Source organism: Malania oleifera, chromosome 5, assembly GCF_029873635.1.
Source record: "Malania oleifera isolate guangnan ecotype guangnan chromosome 5, ASM2987363v1, whole genome shotgun sequence".
NCBI lineage: Eukaryota > Viridiplantae > Streptophyta > Magnoliopsida > Santalales > Ximeniaceae > Malania > Malania oleifera.
In genome coordinates, this window is record NC_080421.1 from 33,290,608 (window position 1) to 33,313,158 (window position 22,551).

General features: G+C 37.2%; 1 protein-coding gene across 1 annotated transcript in view; it reads right to left on the reverse strand.

Moving 5' to 3' along the window:
* LOC131155050 (AP-4 complex subunit epsilon) overlaps positions 1-12,048 on the reverse strand; it is a 68,872-nt gene extending 56,824 nt beyond the window's left edge. Inside the window, exons 1-6 of the mRNA XM_058107959.1 lie at positions 11,084-12,048; positions 10,638-10,823; positions 9,690-9,905; positions 9,441-9,551; positions 3,967-4,164; positions 3,726-3,857 (exon numbers count right to left, since the gene is read on the reverse strand). Coding sequence (XP_057963942.1) covers positions 3,726-3,857; positions 3,967-4,164; positions 9,441-9,551; positions 9,690-9,905; positions 10,638-10,823; positions 11,084-11,659 — 1,419 coding nt within the window. The 5' untranslated portion in view covers positions 11,660-12,048. The remainder of the gene's footprint in view (positions 1-3,725; positions 3,858-3,966; positions 4,165-9,440; positions 9,552-9,689; positions 9,906-10,637; positions 10,824-11,083) is intronic.
* Positions 12,049-22,551: the final 10,503 nt, after the last annotated feature.

The window sequence follows — 22,551 nt, forward strand, 5'->3', positions numbered from 1 at the left end:
TCTCATTTTTGAAGAGATCAGAAAAATAGAGGCAATAAGCACAGAGATCTTGCAGGGGAGACAGATCACAAATTTTATATATAATCATGGATGGTTGCTTGCTAAAATGAGGGAGCACTATCAAGAGGATATTGTGCGTCCAGGGGTCACACAATTTACTAAAAACTACATTGCCCTTGATAGCCTATAAAAAAAAAAAAGTAGGTTTAAAATCTCAATTCACATCTGATGAATGGGCTCTTAGTCGAACAAGGTAGAGAAATTGAAAGCACAGTTCTTAACCATCAATTTTGGGATAGAGTGGCAAAAGTTTGTAACATTTATGAGCCTATATATCGAGTATTGCGTATAGTCGATAGTGAAGTGTGGCTAACATTAGGAGTTGTGTTTGAAGCAATAAGGGTGATGAAAGAGGCCATTGAAGTAGTTGCAAGAAGTGCAAGATGGGTTCTCAATGTAATCAATAACCGATGAGAAAGAACCCTTGACCATCCTTTTCATGCAGCGGGTATAATATATTTATAAATTTCAAGAAATTCATATATCAAAATACTTATTACATATTTATATTTTACTTTATTTGATTGACAGCTTATTTTTTAAATCCAAAATGTCAATACAAAGAAGGTGTTGAGGAAGATCCTTATTTTATTGATGCAGCTCACAAAGTTTTTAACACCCTTGAGCCACATTCCTCGAGCCTGGATCAAATTGGAAATGAGGTATATTTTTAAAATAAAATTTAAATAAAATAAGTCTTAATCCATGTTTAATCATTCAATAACAATTTTTTTTTATATTATTCTATTTAGAGATGCTAAAAGAAGCTTGGAGAAGCAGCTGCTAAAGCAGCTAGGGCAACCACGGCACCTGGTAAGTATTTATATATAAATGTACAATACAAAGTTACAAACTTCAAGTACAATCTACTAAGTAGTAAGTACTAACTTGTGTTCTTAAAATATCTTACACAGCTGATTGGTGGATGATGTATGGATCAAGTGCTCCAATCCTAAAGAAGCTAGCATTGCGCATTTTGTCACAAACCGCATCTTCATTAGCTTGTGAACGAAATTGGAACACATTTGCTAAGAAATAGACTAGCCTACACCAAACTTCAACAGCTTGTTTTTTGTTATTACAACATGAAGGTTCAAATAAAAGATATGGAGGCTGAAATGGACAATGTGGTTGAACAAGATCCCTTGGATTTTATTGACATATCAATTGAATTGGGTGATGAGGATGAGTATCCACTTTTTCAGTGGATTAGACCATCTCATCTTGATGAACAAGACGGAAGTCTCCATCCACAAATGGCCAAGCATGCACGAGATGACTTTGGCATTGATGTTAATCAGGTGATGGTAGAAGAAGTAATATGTAGTAGTGATGATTCACAAATGAATCTTGGGTCTAGATATGGAACTTCATCCACTATGCCCTCTGGTGGTGATGATGATAATGACAACGATGATGCTGATGGTGACGGATCTAACCCCAGCAGTAGCAGTGGACAAGATGGTGATGGTGGGGACTATGGAGGAAATGAAGGATGGCAAGATTATAGACCAGAAGTGGAATATACACGTCCTCCCCAACTAGAAGATGAGGGTCCACAAAGAGAAACACGTCCAGTTGATAGGCAGTATAGTCATATAAAGGGAAAAGGGAAGATGCATCAAATAGAAGAGGATACCTTTTCCCTTAGTATGGAATCTATGAGTATAGGAACAGAGCATGACTCTAATAGTTATAGTAGTTATGAATCTACAAAGAACAGCTCCTCACAATCTACATATGGCCAACCGTTTTCATATGCAAATGAGCAGGCACAACAATATGGAAATTGGCAACCACATGCCTATGGGTATGGACAAACAGGCCAAGAATATGGGTATGACCAGTATGCAAATGCAAAACAATCCTATGGACATACACAACAAGTAGAACCTGCAAGAAGACATCCTAGTACACGAAGATCTTCTGGCCGAGTAGCAACTGCCATGAACCAGATGACTATGGAGGAGTATGAACAACACATGTACACCTATACTCAATATTTTGGCAGTTACATGACATGAAGTGATTATTGTAAACAATATATATCATCTCAAAACCCTAATGATAGGGATAGGAGAGATGACTTTAAGCCACCAAGAAAGTCCATGTGGTATTAGATCATTAACATATGATATTTATTGAAAATGTAGTTGTTTAAATGATAATTTGTTGCCTTAAATCATTAAAGGAATAGCTTCAAAACTTTATAATCATTTGAATGTTCTTCACTTCATAGTTTGTTTCGCGATATGCAATTTAATATCCTACACACTAAAAACTTGTCATATATGCATTTTTTTTAATGTATTTTGATACCATATTAAGCATAATCATTAATTCTAATATTTCCTAAAGTTTTATTGTAAAGTTCCATCATTTACTATAAATTTCCGTAATTTCTTTAAATCGAAATCAAAATTTCCGTAAATTGAGACCATCAAAATTTCCATCCAAATCGAAATTTAAGTCCTTGCTAGTGGTAGAGCTAAAATAGCATATAAAGCCCTTTACGAGTGTTCATCGTTCTTATAAAACTCACTAGCTTTTGCAAACGTGTTTAGCCTACTTGCCTCCCTCAGTAAACACGCATTGCTTAAAGAGGTATTGTTGATGAATTATGTTGCTTTAATGTTTAACCCTTGCTTGCAATTTGCTTTCATTGATTGCTTATTGTTTCCTGCCTATAGGAGCCAAGTTCAAAGATAAGGGTGTTGGGATCCTATTATAGCAAATTTGAAAGGAAATTGCCCGACTAGAAAAGAACGTATCTCTCCAAGGATAGTAAACTCACCTTATCGAAAGCACCTTACCCAACCTCCCAATTTATTTTATGTCCTTGTTTCCCATCCGTAGTGTGGTGGCCAATCGATTGGAAAGCATCCAGAGAAGATTCCTTTGGAGGAACATAGGGAGAGGAATTCAAACTTCATCTTGTGAGCTAGGAAGATGTTAAGCAACCCATGCAAAAAAGGAGGGCTTGGTCGTAGATCCCTTCTCCCTTTTAAGAAGGCACTTCTTAGGAAAATGTCTCTGGAGGTTCATATCTGAGAAGAACCATTTCTAGAGGGAAGTTATTGCTTCTAAATATGGCCTTCATCACAATGGTTGAGCCTCCAAAAAGGCAACCAACAGCCATGGTACAAAGGTATGGAAATTAATCAAGAAAGGGTGAAAGAATTTCTTTTCTCACATTCATTTACATGTGGGAAACAAATGAGAGCGTATTTTTTTACACAATGTTTCGTGTGGTGGCTCCCAGATTAATGCTTCTTCCCGTTTATTTATAGACCTGCCTTGGACAAAAATGCCCCACGTACCATCACCAGAAGCGCTCAACCCAAGGGAATGTTTGGAACGTTCCAGTGATCAAAAATGCTTTCGCCTAGGAAATTGATACCCTGATTGACTCTTTACAATGTTCAGAACCAAGGCTCCTCCAAATGAGAGCTTCTCATCGTGCAGGAAGTTGTAGTGATGAGAATTGTTTGTGAGAATCAAACTGACACTCCTACAATTTAGTTGTTCTATTAATTATCCAAAACTGTAACTCCCAGACTATAAACAACCAGAAGAAAACCCTGTATATAACTGTATACAGTAACAACAAAGCAGCAGATGATATAAATAAAATGACGCAAATTTAAACTCATTAGGATACATACAGCAGATGATCTCAACTGACTATCAGAGGTATCATCATCTTCACCCAACCCCTCAGCGATCAATCGCATCAAGTTATGAGCCACCTTAATACTCACCAGATCCCCCGCGTGCTCAAAAACTTTATTCATGGTCTGTAGAGTAAAAACATGGGGAAAAGCATATCAAAGAAAATTCAGAAAACACATGCAAAATGTTAAGATATAGTAATTATCCGGAATAGAAAAAGGTGGTCTTAGCTACCTGAATGAACCAATGGTTACTTGGTGCAAATTGCTCAGCAAGTTCAACGCATCGAGATGCTATTTCTGTTTTGTAATGATTATCATTAATGCTTATCATGTAATCAATCATACGGTCTACAATCACTTCCACATTGGAGGATTTTGTCATTTTGTACAATAGTTCAAAGGTTTTTCGCTTTAAAGTATCATCTGGGTCCTGCACCACAAAGCACATCCAACCTTAATCAAATCCTAGAAGAGAGTAAAGCAATTAGCATTGTATAGAAAGCATACACAAACTCATCATTGTTAAAGCAATTTCAACAAGTACTCACAGAATACAGCAAAAATATAAGAACAATAATTTTCCAAGCAAGCAGTACAGATATTCAAAAAAATTAACAAGAAAAATGGGGAAATAAGTAGCCTCCTAACATCAACCCAAATAGTTTGTGATTGATGGAAAGCAGCAGGGCTATGCAACTACAGCTGTATCAAGCACATAGTTAACAGAAAATGCTAACACCCTGGCGAACCACGATATTCCAGAATGTAGCACATTTTTATTCCAGTTCGCTAAACTTAATCATCCAAAGTTCTAATTTAATATATGTCATATAACATTTTTTTTTCATTAGTTAAAGTTGGGAATCATTGCATTGTAATTCTATTTTCTTTTCATTATTAGTCTATTTCACAGAAGAAAATTCCTCTAGACCTAGAAACACTTAAGCATCCTATCCAACTCCAAAATACACAAGTTCCATTGCAAGTTTTCCTCAATATATCTATATAAGCACATCATTAAGGTTCCACAATTTAAAGCATGTATCGTACCACAATCCTATTCTACAAACAGAATGTTCCATGTTCTAGGCCACATTGATCAAGCAGAACTAAAATTATTCCATGTTGAGATTGCCAGATGCTCAAAATATACATCTCCCAGGACTCTTGAGAAAGAGATTACAACCACGAGAAGGATATCCATGACTTTTACTCTGTCCTGTTCTTTCCTTCTTTCCTTGCCAAACCTCTATCAAGGGATTATTGTCAAATCATTCAACAAAACATTTGCAGTTGAGAAAAAAAAATTTAACATAATAACGAACACCCCCCTTCCAAACAAAAAAAGGTAAAAGAAGCTTAAAGCAATCCATCAAAAAATTTCTAGAAAGTTTATACTTCAAGAATATAAGTTCCAAAATCCCTAATATGCAAAGGTTGAACCTGATTCTATGAACCAGGGTAAAAAAAACACAAAAACAAAACATTACTAACAAATACAAGGAGGTTCCATATCAATCTTTTTATAGAAACATCATGTTAATCCACTTGAAAATGTCTCGCAAATCAGGGAAGGCACAAGAAAAATCCAGACAAGATTTTTTTGAATAAGAGAAAATTCGCATTAAGAACAAAAACAATGTACAAAGAATGAGGACAAGATGTCCTCTAGATACAATAATTTACAACAAGAAATATAACATTTGAGCTGCTTTCCAATCCCTTTGAAGACAAAGCAGCGATAGACTCAAAAAAATAAAAAAAAAATAAGAAAGGGGGACCCAAACAAAGCCAAAAAAACCACTCTATCCCATAAGAAACTAGGGCAAGATGTGCAGCCCTTAAAGATTCTCATGTGGTTACGGTCCAAAGGTTCCATAAGATAGTGATGGGAGGCACCACTCAAGCTTCTACATAAGAGAAAAGAGCATGAGAAACTTCCAAAACGTACATGAGAAATAATACCACTTCCTCATCTCCCACCCATTTTGATGGATATTTACTTTTAATCAGCTTGTGCTATAGCAACTTAACTTCCATCCACTTACTACTGGCTGATTAGATAGATGTTTTTGAATACCACACTGCCAAGTGCCACTTCCCCTTCGTATTTGGGTCTACTAACCACCTCCCAACCAACTAAATGCTCTCTCTTGCTTTACCATAACCCATGGAAAGAAATCCACTCATCAACCTCTAAAGCCCCCACAACTTTCAAAGGCACTCTAAAAAGAGAGAAGAAATAAATAGGAATGCTAGAAAGAGAGGCACCAATTAGTGTGGCATGGCCCCCAAGAGAAAAATATGTCCCATCACCCACCCACCTTCTCAATCACAAGGTCCCAAAAGGCCACGGAATTTGGACACCAATCTGGAGACCAAGATAAGAAAGCAGCCACTTAACCCTGCCAAGGATCTAAACTCACTAAATCAATAATGCTCAAATTGATGCCAACCAACCCATTCATGAACAAGTTGGTCTTCAAACCCAATATCTTCTCAAAGATTTTAAGCAAGATAACAACTATAGAATTTCACAACATTATCCTCGAGAAACAACATGGAATCATTGGTAAAATGAAGATGAGACACCTCCACTTCCTCCCTCCCCATGTAAAGGCCTCTAATCCTCCCCCAAACCCTAACCGTGCAAAAGTAGCCCCTCAAAGTGTCCAATGCTAGAGCGAACACAAAGGAGACAACAGTCCCCTCACCTAAGCCCACAAGTCACTCTTAACCACTATCAAGATCAGCCATTGATAATTGACAAGTTAGTCGAACTCAACTACTCAAGTGACCTTCAATCCATTTCCTCCACACTACCCAGAAATCATTCCTGCATATCACCTTTTCCAAGAAGCCCAATTTATCTACCATAAGCTTTCTTGAAATTAAATTTAAATAAAAGACCTCTCTCCTCAAATCCTCAACCACCTCATTAACCACAAGCACCACATCTAAAATTTGTCCATGACAAAATAGATGCACACTATGGCATGGATCACTCCTTTGGGATTAGGACAAGAAAGGTAGAATTCGCAGAGTTACCCACTGCCTCATTACAATGAGACTCCGCAAAAAAAACTCAAGTGGCTTGCAAGACAGTTCCCTTGATTTCCTCATCCTCAAAGGGTTTCACTAACCAATGAGCTAAACTTGCTTCAATGGAGCTCCAACCAAGACTCTCCACCATAAGGACTCCTTAGTAAATAATTGTTTGTAGAAGTTGGTGATCTCAGCCCAAGCTCGGAATGCCTTGCCCCACCACCACATGTCCTAAATCTAACTCTAATCCCTTGATATAGCCTTTCCTCCTTCCGCAACATGCCACCATATGGGGAAAATGCAGAGTTGAAATCACCCTCCTTGACCCACTTCATCCTTGCTTTATGTCGCCAACTCATATCCTCTTTTGGTAATAGCACGTCCAACTCATTTCAAAGAGTGGACCTCCTAACCCAAGCATCCTCATCTAACAAACCACACCACTCTAGCCTATCCAACCCTTAATAAATTAGGGCAAGATTTGCAGCCCTTAAGATTCTCGCGTTCCTCTCAACCCAAAGGAAGGTAGCAAAAACTACTGCGCTTTCTACTAAAGCCACAGCCCCTATGTTTCACCAGAAAGAAGTCTCCCACATTCCAGGGCATCACCCAAGCTTCACCTATATAAAAGAAAAGTGCATGCAAGAGGGTTGATGCCACCTTACAATGCAGAAAAAGGTGAGCATTTGTTTCATTGGTCTCATGGCACATAATATGCATGCCAAGGCTGAGAGACACATAGAGCCTTCTAGTCTCAAGCAAGTGTGTTTTCATCAAACAATTATATATTGTCAGTCAAAACTACATACAATCCCTCACCTAAATTGCATCTTCATTTCCCTTCTGTTGCAGTTAAACCTTGATACTACAGAACTCTGCAGTCTGACCAAAATAAATAAATTGTTCATATGGTATAAAAATCCTGACATTCATCTCACATGCAAGAATGCAGATACTGCAGTATATACGTAGGGAAGGGCAGGATGCCATCCATCTTCTTATCCACTTTTTTATGAAAAAAGTTCAGAGAAAGTACAGCTCCTAATATCATGTTGTCGTGGAAAAAACCTCAAACAAAAAAAAAAACATCTCGCTCATAGCAACAAGTTCCTCTAAATAATGTAAAACCCATTCCTCATGTTTGTTTGTCCGAACTTTTTTTCTTTTTCTTTTTCTTTTTATGAGTAAATTCCACATACCATTCCCACTCTCACTTGAAGCCTGTTTTGACTACAAAGGCCATCCCTGTCAATTAGAGGCCCACATTGAGCCTGAGATACACAATGGGAGGTAGCCCATCTCTCGTCTCATAACACTTTCCACTCCTCCCAAGATTCGAAATAGAGACCCACAACATGATAGTCCCAAACTTCAACCAAACGTCTCCTAGGAAACACTACAAGAACCATCCCTGACATTTCAAAAATTACATTAATAACCCTTAGTACCAAACTTCAACCAAACGTCTCCTAGGAGACACAACGCGGACCATCCCAAACATTTCAAAAATTACATTAATAACCCTTCTTCTCATGCCTGTGCTAATAGATTCTCAGCAAAACTGTTATCACATTAACCCCAAAACAATCATGGCCTCAATAGTACATTAGCACCTTATACCCACCACTACAGCCTAGACTTAGCCTTCCAAAATAAATCTTGAGACACCTGAATCTTTAGCTTCTAAAAGAATCATAATAATACTTCTATGTTTGTAGCATGACCATTCCACCAGCCTACATAAAGAGAAAAACACCCAAATTATCTCCAAAGAGCCTCCAAATGCCTAAGCAAGGTTCCAGGCGACACCCATCATTGATTTGTTCTCATGTAGAACTGAAAAGCCTATATCAAATCTCTTTTTTTCCATTTTCAGCAAACAATGGAATGAAGATTGTCGCATGCCAAAGAATGGTACTACTGTCAATTACTTGGGAGAAGAAACTAACACATCATATGACACTTCAAGTTTGAACGATCACCTCTGAAACATTCTCCTTTGGACCTCTAGTCAAATCACCAATATTTGTATCCCCAAATGTTAAATTGTCGCTTTTTAACGACTAAATAATTATGATTCACAGAAATTGTATGATTCACATCATACTCCACTCTTTCAACAGCCAAACAGATCAGTGTATGCCCTTGGGAAGATGCCATGTGTTAATAACTTTACACATATACAACAAACAAGTGTGTGAAGGAGGAGGGTTGAGTTAGGTAGCTAACAGCCAGCGTAAAATTTGTCAGATCACTATGATATGAATCCTTACCGAAAACTTTATACATATACGCTACAAAAAAAAAAAACTAGATTTAACTATCCATACAAGGGCAAAATGTTCCATCATGTTTCATTGCATCTTGTAACATCAAAATCAAATTGAAATAGATCAAAACCATCACAAATCACAATACACAGAACGTCAGAACTGTAGTGATCACAAATATCAGCAAATCAAAATGCAATCCAAGTACCGAAGTTAGCACTTTAAGTATTTGTTCATACTTCTTACTTCACAAAAAATATAGAACAGCTTATTGAGCTTAAAAAGCAACCATTGAGGTGAGGAACAAAGAAGATAACTATGCTTGACGAACATCAAGGAAGGATCAAAAGATACAATCACAAGATGCCTTAAAGGAAATAACATCACTTACCTCTAAGCAATCAATCACAGCCAGTTGGTGTTGCTCTGCAAATTCTGGACTAATCTTTATCAGTCGACCAAGAGCATCAATGCCCATGTATTTTAGATTATGACTATCACTCTGCCCACAAGATAATAAGATTCTTAAGAATGCATAATTATAAGACAGCGTATGATGACAAAAAAGCACAAAATGCTAAATTTCTTCTAGAAACTATTGGGGAAGCACATAGCAATATGCATGCCGCAGAGAACAAACCTTTAAAAATCTGGAGATGACTTCTGCTGCAGCTTCTAATAACTTAGGACTAGGGTATATAGAAGAAACACAACATATGCACTCATAAAGAACAGCATTTCCTATATTACTGGATGAATCACACTTCCTGAATATATCACCAACAACAGTATACATGCATTCACTTGCTTGCTTGTCACCACTGCCCAGCAATGACAGCATTTTAAGCAACTTGATCTGCATTACAACAATCACAATGTGTAAGAAAACAAAATCACAGAGGAAACATTAATGGAGAGTTAATGGGGACCTTTCAACTCACATATACATTTTTTATTTTAATTTAAAAGTGTATGAAATGAATAATTTAATCCAAAAAAACTATTTCTAGTTATTAAAATTTCTGGCAACAAGTTGTCAAAACAATTGAAAACCATAAAATCTGGTTTTCAGTTTTTTGGCAAACAGCTAAAAATCGGCAACAGAAACGGAAAAATGACAATATAAACCAAAAGCGTTTTTACAATTTGTTTCTTCGCTATGGAGAAACAGAAACAGAAAACTGAAAACAGCAACGATACCAAACCACTTAACTTTTCTTGCTTCAAAAACCAATTTCCTATCAAAACACCCATATTAGGCCACGGTCGTTAAGCACTGGCCTCAAAAATTCTAAATCACAATTTTGGCAGTGCCCTTTCAAACATTTAATAAATCTGCTTCACCTAATTAGTGAAAATTAAAATGCCCCTTACAAGTTGTCACCCTGCCCAAAGCAATAATTGACTGTTGTCCAACCTTCTACATGGAGAAGAACTGTATTTATTGTGAATAGAATGGTTGCCCCTTTAAATTGACAAAAACTCATAAATGAAAATGTCTGTAGTAGCAAGTCCTTTTCGGCGCAATCACTTGACCCTAGTGTTATGGTAACAAGGTTCAATAGGACCACTACATAACATGACATACCTGAATAAAAGGAGCTGGCATTTGATGGTAGTCATAACTCTTTGGTAATCTGCGTTCAGCTACTTGTTTGAGAATGCTCACAAAACTGATGACTAAATCCTTATATGAGTTTACATCTATTAAGATAAGATCAAAAAGTGGGCAGAGAGTTGCCCCCATGACCCCAGGATCATTATCACAGAGCCTCTGCAAAACAGAGAAACAAACTAGATCGAGGATTAAAATATGGATACTTCTATCAGTTTATGATTATAAAAAATAAATACTATATATTTCTGTGTTGTTTTAAGAAACATTGCGAGAAAATGCTTGCATGTAACACCTGTAAAATTCGCGGTAAATTTAATTTTGGTAGCTTTGTGAAAATTGAACGGTTTCATTTGAAAGCAAAAACCCATCGTCTAAAATGAGGGCAATAACGAAATGAAGCAAACAATGCAACACACCTTGCGGAAATTGGAAATGATATGCGTCACAGAGGATGGAGAGCGCTGATAGAAACGATGAAGGGCCATGATCGCCTTCTTGCGAACAGCCTCCTTGGGATGCCCGAGAAGCTCGACCACCTGAGGAAGCACCGCAGGGATGGTCTCCTCATTGATCAACTTGCAAACTGCATTCAAGGCAGCGCAAACGACCAGATAGTTATCGGACTTGAGATCCTTCTGGATGGTGTTGACGATTAGAATGATCAGATCGTGGTCCTCGTTGAGAAATAGCGTGACGGCGAGGTAACCAGTGCGCTTGAGGAGGAGGGAGTCGTCGTGGGTCATCTTGACAGCATGGATGTAGCCGAAGGAGGCGTCGTGGCCGAGCATCTCCACATAGACGAGGCGGATTATGCACTCCTTCATCTTGCGCTTAGGGATGTCGGGCTCCGCGAGACGCCGCTTGAGGGTGTCAATTTCGTTGAGAACGATGCGGTCCTCCTCGGCCTTGGATCGCGCCTCGCCGATGGACTTCACCAGGTCCAGGAACTCCTTGGACTGCCCGCCGCCCCAACCGCCGCCTTGGGAGCCCATCGCCAGCTCCCTACCGATCGTCTTCAACTGCTCCAGCTTCGATTTTCTGGGTTTTCTGCTTTGATTTTTGCTTTATCTACTCCTGTTTTGGTCACAATAAGAATGTGATTTTAGGGTTTAGGATACCAGATTTCAGATTTTCACAGCCAGATCGATCAATCTCTCTCTCTCTCTCTCTCTCTCACTGGTTGAAGGGAAATTATTCGGAATAATTCAGAAGATAAGAGAGAGAGAGGGAGAGGAGTAAAGAAGCAAATCAGCAGACTGATAATTGTGCGAATGGAAACGATCAGTGTGGGGGACTAGCGGGCCAGCGAAGGACGCACTGCACGTTTCGTTTGGGTGTGTCCGGAGTTTTTTCCTTTTTTAGTTTTATTCTATTGAAAAATATTTATGAAAAGTTTGGACTTTATTTCCTCATTTGATGCATCTTAAAACATATTGAATTGTCTTACATCTTCTAAATAAAGATATTGGACCGTCTAGCATTTTGTAAATAAAAGACGCTAAATGGTCTAGCATTTTTTAGTCTAGGAGAGGTACACATTGTTTGATGAGTAGCAACCAAAAAATGCTGGATGGTTCAAACGTTTTTTGCTCTAATATTTGTCGTCTTCCTCTTTCCTTTTACTTTGCGAATTGCAAAACAGGCCAATACTAAGAAGGAAAGGAAATGAGGCTAACGGCCGGATATATAACGACCTTGAGGCGATCGTTTCTTTGGATTTGAGAGTCAACCATTGTGAGACAAAGTCAAATCCAAACATTGGGGAAGGTATTATATAAAGGAGATAGATGAGGTATGTTTCATACGTTTAAACATTCTTCTTGTTTTGTTGAGATTCCGAATTTTGAGTACAAACTTGTGTTAGTTTGTAGAAGAAATTGGTATTTTATACTTTGAATTTGATTGTATTGAGCCAAATTTGGTGATTTGAAGCATCATTTGGAAACCTCCAATTTAAGGTTAGGATTTTTTCATGTCTTGATTTGTTCTTTTGTTCATTTTTAATTTATTTTAACTTGTTCTTGTTTTCATGTCCTATTTGTTATTGTTTTGAATTTGAATTTGAATTTTTTTGCTATTAATTTGAATTTGGTGATTTGTTGTTGTTAATTTGAATTTGAGTTCGCAAGTCTTCACATCCTCATACTTCAAAGAAGATATTTCTTATTTCTAATGCAGTAGACGTGAGAGGTCATTTGTCCATATTTGGAGTCTTTATTTTTGTGCTTTGTGAGAAATTGAGTTAATGTATTACGATTCCAATAAATTTTTTTATTACATATATTTTTTGGTATATCAAATTTGTGTTCTATTCTTAAATACATTTCTCACATGGCTCTGGATTTGATATGGAGCATGATAGGTTCGATTGTGAATCCTTCATAAAAAAAACCAAGAGTGAGTAAAGTTTCTGATATAAAAAACATTATACCAGGCATTTTGATAATCTCGATAGTCATAAGTTTGAGGAATAAAGACTCCTTTAAATTCTTTTGACGTTCGAGGATATTGTCCCCAAACTCCTGGAGTAATAACCTTTAAAATTTTGATTTTTGAAAAATTTATTTTTTGAGGTTCTTGAAGATCATAAGTATGATCAATGATAACTGAGTTGGTTTCGATAAGGATTAATTCGTAAAATCTTCTGTCTTTGATAATATCAGGAGTGTCAAAATGACATCCTCTGAAAAAACATTTTTTGATAACTTCAAAGGGTTGAGTGGCTTCCCATTCCGGTTCAACCGGAAATAAGTCTTCATAAATATTTTTAGTAAAATATCCTTTTGGAGGACCTTTTGATGAGGCTGATGATCTGGAAGGGGTTTTTCCTTCAATAACATCTTTGAAGCTTGGGTTTGAAGGCTTTGGGAGACCCTCCAGTGGGGAGAATCTATTTGTTAAAGCAATGTCTGCTTTGATTTTTGCTTTATCTACTCCTGTTTTGGTCACAATAAGAATGTGATTTTAGGGTTTAGGATACCAGATTTCATATTTTCACAGCCAGATCGATCAATCTCTCTCTCTCTCTCTCTCACTGGTTGAAGGGAAATTATTCGGAATAATTCAGAAGATAAGAGAGAGAGAGGGAGAGGAGTAAAGAAGCAAATCAGCAGACTGATAATTGTGCGAATGGAAACGATCAGTGTGGGGGACTAGCGGGCCAGCGAAGGACGCACTGCACGTTTGGGTGTGTCCGGAGTTTTTTCCTTTTTTAGTTTTATTCTATTGAAAAATATTTATGAAAAGTTTGGACTTTATTTCCTCATTTGATGCATCTTAAAACATATTGAATTGTCTTACATCTTCTAAATAAAGATATTGGACCGTCTAGCATTTTGTAAATAAAAGACGCTAAATGGTCTAGCATTTTTTAGTCTAGGAGAGGTACACATTGTTTGATGAGTAGCAACCAAAAAATGCTGGATGGTTCAAACGTTTTTTGCTCTAATATTTGTCGTCTTCCTCTTTCCTTTTACTTTGCGAATTGCAAAACAGGCCAATACTAAGAAGGAAAGGAAATAAGGCTAACGGCCGGATATATAACGACCTTGAGGCGATCGTTTCTTTGGATTTGAGAGTCAACCATTGTGAGACAAAGTCAAATCCAAACATTGGGGAAGGTATTATATAAAGGAGATAGATGAGGTATGTTTCATACGTTTAAACATTCTTCTTGTTTTGTTGAGATTCCGAATTTTGAGTACAAACTTGTGTTAGTTTGTAGAAGAAATTGGTATTTTATACTTTGAATTTGATTGTATTGAGCCAAATTTGGTGATTTGAAGCATCATTTGGAAACCTCCAATTTAAGGTTAGGATTTTTTCATGTCTTGATTTGTTCTTTTGTTCATTTTTAATTTATTTTAACTTGTTCTTGTTTTCATGTCCTATTTGTTATTGTTTTGAATTTGAATTTGAATTTTTTTGCTATTAATTTGAATTTGGTGATTTGTTGTTGTTAATTTGAATTTGAGTTCGCAAGTCTTCACATCCTCATACTTCAAAGAAGATATTTCTTATTTCTAATGCAGTAGATGTGAGAGGTCATTTGTCCATATTTGGAGTCTTTATTTTTGTGCTTTGTGAGAAATTGAGTTAATGTATTACAATTCCAATAAATTTTTTTATTACATATATTTTTTGGTATATCAAATTTGTGTTCTATTCTTAAATACATTTCTCACATGGCTCTGGATTTGATATGGAGCATGATAGGTTCGATTGTGAATCCTTCATAAAAAAAACTAGGGAAAAAGAGGTTTTGTGCATTGATTTGAAAATTTGAGAGCATTCATAATATCATTAGTAATATAGCGCCAATTGGAGCATCAATGTGGTGTAACTTGGCTATTTTTTTTGGGACTTGATTTAACATAATTTCATGGTTTATGAGTACTTTGTAAAAGTTACCCATTACGTTTACTTAGCTACATTTTTAAAAATTATAGTTCAAATTTAATATTTTTAACATACTATTTTTAAAAAAAATTATGGTACAACAAGAACAATCTTATTGTACACAACAATTTCAAAATAGTAAAAATATTTTTGAAAAGGAGCTTTATTCTTTGTTCAACTTGTTTAAAATTTTGTTGATATTTTTATTTTAATTATATTTTAAACTCACATGATCTTTCTATTTCAATCACATTAAGAATTGTGTAAAAAATGTATGATTAACATGATTGTTTTATTTCAATCACATTAAATGTGTAAAAAATGAATGATTAATCCACAAAATTTAATTTTCTATATTAAAGTATTGTGGCAATTGTCATACGGTAAAAACCGTAAGAATATAGTTTTTAGTTTCTTTAAAGAAAAATGACAAGAGAAATTAATCGAAGTCTAAAGTATACGATTTTTTATTTTCCATAGGTCTTTACTATTTCTGAGGGGCTGGTCTAAATGGCAGGAAGTTCAAGCAGTGTTCCGATAACTATGTTGTTGTACATGGGGGGAATTTATCATAGGAGTAGAAGGTGTTAGTTATAGTACTAAGTCTATTCGAGCAATTCAAATTGGTAATAAGGCAAAATTAAACAAACTGTATGCGAAGATATACAAATATTTGCGTATTGATCCAAACCAATATGTATTGCGGGTGACTGTAAGATTGCCTCTGCGGGAATTAAATGATACAGTACTCTATGAGGTTGTTTCTATAATAGATGACTATGGTCTGTGCATTTTATTGAATGCACACAGCTCCGGTGCGAATATTTTAATTGTGCAGTTATATGTGGAAATCATTCCTCAAATTGGTGTCACCGAGGATGGGCAAAAGAAGACGCTTGTCGAGCAAGTGGTTGAAGTGGAACATGACACCCAACCTGTAACGACCCAAAAACTTATGCCATTTAAAAAAAAAAAAAATCATAAAAGTTGTAAATCTGAATTACTCTAATACCCTTGTAATATCGACTATGACATCTCGGTCCCAAAGTGGCACTAAGGAATCCCTGTTCATAAGATAACACACCTATGCAACGGAAAACATAAAGTCATAAAAACCATAATTACCATACCAAAATTCAGTATTTTCCCAAAGCATATATATACATCTCTCTAGTATTCTCCACTAAATCGCCTAGTATCTACGCAAAAGTACATCTCCTATCATACACTTACCCTACGGACAGGGCAGTACAAGATTTCCTCTATCTCCGAGCCAGATCCACTCGTCTAACTAGATCGCTTGAAATATATTAAATTACTGGGATGAGACAACTCTCAGTATATATCTTCTGTTTTATGTAAATCTGTATAAATATTCATAATTGTGTAAACTTCCCTGGATGGTTGTATGTCATGATTTAACCCCTCATGACAGGGTTGTGCGGCCCGTATGCGGGACTTAACACTAGAAGGCCTACCAGGATAAGTCAACTGAAATCTCTATCATTAGATCGGCCGCCTCAACCCAAACTATCAGGGAACCTACAATCTCTCCCAAGGCACGATCGACTACTCATAAAATCCACACATTATCTAAGATATGTGGTTGCACTCTCTACTGCATAGCTACGATACCATGCTCTGTAATCTGATCTGTTCCATCGGCATCTGATACTATATAATATTATTATATATCTTACTGATTTATCATGATTTTGTTCAATTGTAAAAACCATAATTTTGTAAAACTGTGTTAACCATAACGTTGTAATAAATTGATCTATATAAACTGTATATTTGTATGTTATGGTTTTGTAATAACTGCATATCATGGTTCTATAATCTGTATATCATGGTACCGAAATTTGTATATCCAAATAAAACTATATCTGAATAGTCGTAGCTCTGTAAACAAAATTGTATATGCTGTAAAACATAATACTATAAAACTATATAATTTTAATTTTGTAAAAACTGTGTAGAATATTATACCATACCAATAGTTCTCATGCCACACAAGTAAATAATACTCATTAACTATAATCTGTAAAACTGTATAATTTCTTACTCTGGAAACCATAAACAAATACTATATTTTTTCTGATAAAAATTTATAATTTACTAGTATAGTATATTTGCCTTACCTAACGAACTGGGAGACTTGACTCCCACTTTATTCTTACGCCTGCAGTGTACCAAACTCCAAAACCCTGAAATAATGTACATTCCCTAATTCAATCAACCCAACTCAGAATAACAACTACACTCACTTTTTTCCTAAGCTCACATAACTCTTTTATCCATAAAATTCTAAACTATTAATTATTTATCAACGTTACCTGAGTTCCTAAGAAAACACCCACTGGGATCCTCAACCCATGCATGTGGTGTTTGGAAACCCCTAAAATCACAATACCCTAGTTTAATCAACTCAAACTTTTGTATATTTTCATCTAACACAAGATCAGGGTTCAGAAAAACCTACTAACCGTATAAACCCTAAAATAACCTACTTACCCTGATTTTGGGATGGTACTTGAACTTCTTAAATCAAAATTCTGTTCCGGTTAAGTTGTAGAGAATTTCCCCAAGATCATCATAGTAACTTCTAATCATTGAAATAGGAAAAAACGAAGCCAAAATCATAGAGAGAAGGCAGAGAGTTCAAATTCTAGAGAGAGAAAATGGAGGAAGGAGGGTTTTCTCACCAAAAATATGATTTTTGCGTATTTATAGGTGGCTGGCCACGTGGTTTCGTTGACGAGACACGTGGACTCGTCAACGAACTGAAGAAGGTAGTTCGTCGATGAAGGTAATGAGTTTGTCAACAAACTAAGATCTAAAATTTTCCACTCTCGGTATCTTTTTGTCGACGAGACACTGAGTCTCGTCCACGAATCATATGAGGGTGTTCATTGACGAAACTGAGGCATTCGTCGATGAACCTTGCTTTGTCCCTTTTTGAATTTTCCTTTCACCCATTTATCCTTTTTTCTCTCTATTATTTAATTGCCATTACTGTTCGGGTCTCTACACAACCAACACGTCATTATAAAATAGTTACGTGTGGTATGGATGAGCAGTACAAGAGTGCGGAGTTTGATGGGGATGAATGAACATCGCGTTAGACGACGGGATGAACATTACAAACAATGTTCATTTATAAGACGAGGAAACTATGAGCAAGAAGCTGCTAAAGAGTTAAATAAGTTCACTGATGATGTGAATCCACGCCTCCCCCTATGAAATGAATGATGACATCTACAACGCATAGTTTATGGATGAACCTCCAATGTACGCTTAAATTGATGTAGAGATTGCAGATGTGTCACGCCAAGAGGAGCTCCCTATACAAGTGACTCGTTGGGATGAGTCATCCAAGTTGTGTAAGGGGATACTCTTTGGATTCAAGGATTAGTTGATAGCTGCTAAGCAGATTTATCACGCTCGAACGTACCATGACTTCTGCGTGGTGCAGTCTAACCCATAGTTATGCGTTGCAAAGTGTAAGGGGGAGTCTTAGTGCATATAGAGATTGTGTGCAATGTTTTGAAAAAAAAACACAATTTATTCGAAATCACTCAATATGGTGGTCTGCACACGTGTTTGAACGAACTACTGTCGCAGGACCATAACCAAATTACATCATCCCTAATTTGTGGAGAGATAATGAATATGATTAGAGGAGATGTGTCTGCATTAATCACTTCATTGAAAGACATCATAGATCATTACTTTAGCTATTCTATCTCATATGAAAAGGTGTGGTTGGGCAAACAGGAGGCTATTGCTCAAGTCTTCAACGATTGGGAGATGTCATATCAAGCCTTACCAAGTGTACGGAAGCAATGTGTGTGTACAATCCGGGTACTATAGTCAAGTGGAGGTGGTCTGCTATTCCAAAATATGAGAACTCTACAACATTAGTATACGTAATTTGATCGTTTGCAGCATCCATTGAGAGTTTTCATAATTTCACTCCTATTATATGTATAAACGAGATACACATGTATGGTAAGTATAAAGGTAAACTCCTTATTGCTACATCTCTGGAAGCAAACAGACAAATATTTTCCCTTGCATTTGTCATTATCCAATAGGAAAGTTTTGACACATGGAATTGGTTTTTATGTTATCTTCGTTTGGTTACTGATAGGGACGACATTTGCCTAATATCATATAGGCATGCAGGCATCTTGGCTATCGTGTAACGAAATCATGATTGGCAACCACCACGTGCCTACCGCCGATATTGCCTTCGGCATGTGGTAAGCCACTTTAATACTAAAGTAGCAAATCTTATTCTAAAGCATATGGCAAAGCGAGCGGAGGAGAGCATCAAGTAAAAAAATTTGACAAGTGGATGGAGAGGATAATTGTTGAAGGTGGGGTACCAGTAAAGTCATTTTTTTATTAGATCCCTCAACATATGTGGACTCAGTGCCACGATGGTGAATGAAGGTATGAGAACATAACCACTAACCTTGTCGAGTGTTTCAACATCGTCCTAAAATGAGCTCGTAGCCTCCCAATAACGGTCATTGTGCAAGTGACATTTCATCGCATTGCACCTTATTTCAATAGCCGACGAGAGGCTACTTGTAAGGCAATTGCTATAGGAAATGCATTTACTCTACATATACGGTTAGCCATGGAAAGAATGAAGCTTAAGGCAACTAGACATTGAATTATGATGTTCAACAAGTCAACTAGCCCATTTAGCATAACAGCGACACAACAAGGGCCATCTAAAAGAAACAATGTTCAAACTTTGAGCATTAATGTATGTCGATGCCCATGGGGGAAGTGACAAGATTTACACTTTCCCTGCTCCCACTTGTTAGCTACATGTGCTGAGACACGACTGAACGCTGTCAGGTTTGTTGACCCTTACTACAGCACTGCTGAACACCATACGACATACGTAGTCGATTTTAACCCAATTAGGTACAAGGCCTACTGACCACATCCTCATTGCCAACATTTCACACAAATCCCATGTTAGCTCGACATAAAGGTCATCCTAAGAGCTCATGCCTACGTAATAAGATGGACGTAAGGGAAGGTAAGAAAAAGAACACGTGCAACATATGCCATGAACAAGGACATAACCGCATAAGGTATCCGAGAAAGACCCTACCTAGGGATGGAGCTGGCCCATCGCATTGATTGATCACATCATTCATGGAAAAATTAAAATCTAGATAAGACGATGGGGAAAACCATGAAAATCAGGATACGTAAGCCTCATTTTATAGAATATGTTAGTACCTTAAATTATTTGATTTAGTTAGTGACTGTATTCAAATTTTCCATTTTGCGGTATTGATCCTGGGTTGAGTGATCGCTTTGCTTTAACCTTGATTGATCAGCACTGGTCCACCCTAGCATGGATGGACGGTCATGCAGAGCCCCTATACTTTTGAGTGGGTACGCAGTTCTTGGAACACTTATTCAATACAGACGATCGTATCATTGCGTCGTCACAAGCCAAGGTTATTCAAGGCATTATGCTTGCCTATGACCGCTTGTCTTGTGCGTTGAGGATGGATTTCCATCATGTAAATACTAGTGTAGGTTTATTTTCTACTAGTTGTTTCTCTGTATACAAAATAAGGCAGCATAACTCCTCAATCACTTTGATGTTTCCTTGTGCCAGGATGATATTTGCATATAAAGCTCTTTAGGGGAGGGTCAGTGTTCATCAATCTTGTAAAACTCACTAGCTATTGTCAACGTGTTTAGCCTACTTGCCTCTCTTGCTAAACATACAATGTTAACGGAGGTGTTGTTAATGAATTGCATTGCTTTAATGTTTACTGCTTGCTTGCCACTGCTTTTATAATTGCTTACTACTTCTACTGATATCTGATTGAATGCTAATGAAAATGTTTCGTGGATGAATTATGGTAAACAATAGGCTAGCTAGTTAAGCAAGAGTGCTCTAGATAGCATCGCACGATCCTTTCACAAAGGCATGAAAATAGTCAGCCCATGCACCTAGTATCATAGCTCGATTAGTTGCTATGTGAATTCAGTTACCTTCATTGTGGGATTGGGAAAGCTTTGGTAGATGACCATGGCACCAACCAATGCTAAGAGAATTAGTGTGCTAGAAGCATAGGCTGAGACAACAGCCAACAATGTGGCCACGGAGATGGCGCAATTGAGGGATCTTGTTGATGAAGTGATGGGATCACAAAAGCATTAAGCAAGTTTGATAGGTGAAGTGTTAGAGGACTTTCACCATATTGTGGAAACTTTACAATCGCAGATAGTTGAATTGGATGCAAAGATGAATATGATGGTTCTTGCTATGGGAAGCTCCAATACTGCGGGAGTTAACAAGACTAGGGTATAAGAACCCATAACGTATTGGGGTTCCCGTGATGCCAAGGAGTTGGAGAACTTCTTGTTTGATATGGAGCTGTACTTTTGCGCTGTGAGGATGACCTCAAAACAGGTCAAAGTGGATAATGCGACCATGTACCTGGTTGGTGACGCCAAACTGTGGTGGTGTACCAAGTACAATGAAATCGAAAATAGACGTTGTGTAGTGGATAGTTAGGCATATTTGAAGAGAGATCTCAAGACCCAATTCTTTCTTGCGGGCGTTGAGTACAATGCTAGGAAAAAGCTAAGGGACCTCAAGTATACTGGGTTAATCAAGGAATGCATGAAACAATTTTTTGCTTTGATGTTGGATATCAGGGACATGTCGGAGAAGGAAAAGTCATTTTATTTTCTTAAGGGGTTCAAGTCGTGGGCAAGAACTGAACTTCATAGGCAAAGAGTTTAAGACTTGTCCACTGCACAAGTTTCCGCAGACATCTTGAGTGACTACACTAGTGATACTACCGCTTCATCCAAAGAGTTTGGCAAAGGGGGAAACAGTGGAAAGTCTTTCAAGAAGGGCAAACCCACGAGTGGGGGAGTCAACTATAAAACATCAAATTCTAAGGAAGCTTCATCATCTCAAGGGTTTAACACACCTAATGGAAAGGGTAAAATATTATGTTTCTTGTGTCGAGACCTTCACAGAGTTATTAAGTGGCCACACAAAGGTTACTCAATGCCTTACAAGCTTCCACTTCAAAACAAGTGGTGGAAAGTGATGGGGAAGAATAGGATACCCCGAGGGTGGGTGCACTGCGTCAGGTGAGCACATTGGAAAAGCAAGCAAAAAATTCAAAAGTTACACAAGCAAAAGGATTGATGTTTGTGGACTTGAGGATCAATGGGAAGAGTATCTGCACTATGGTGGATACAGGGGCTATTCATAATTTTTGTTTCACAGTTAGAAGCATGGAGACTCAACTTATCCTCGGAGAAGGATATAGGATGCATGAAAGCAATGAATCATGTAGCCTAGCCTACATTAGGAGTAGCTAAGCAAGTGATTGTGAAGCTTAGATAGTGGGAAGGTCCTGGGAATTTCACAGCGATGCCATTAGATGACTTTCTAATCATTTTCTAAATTGAATTC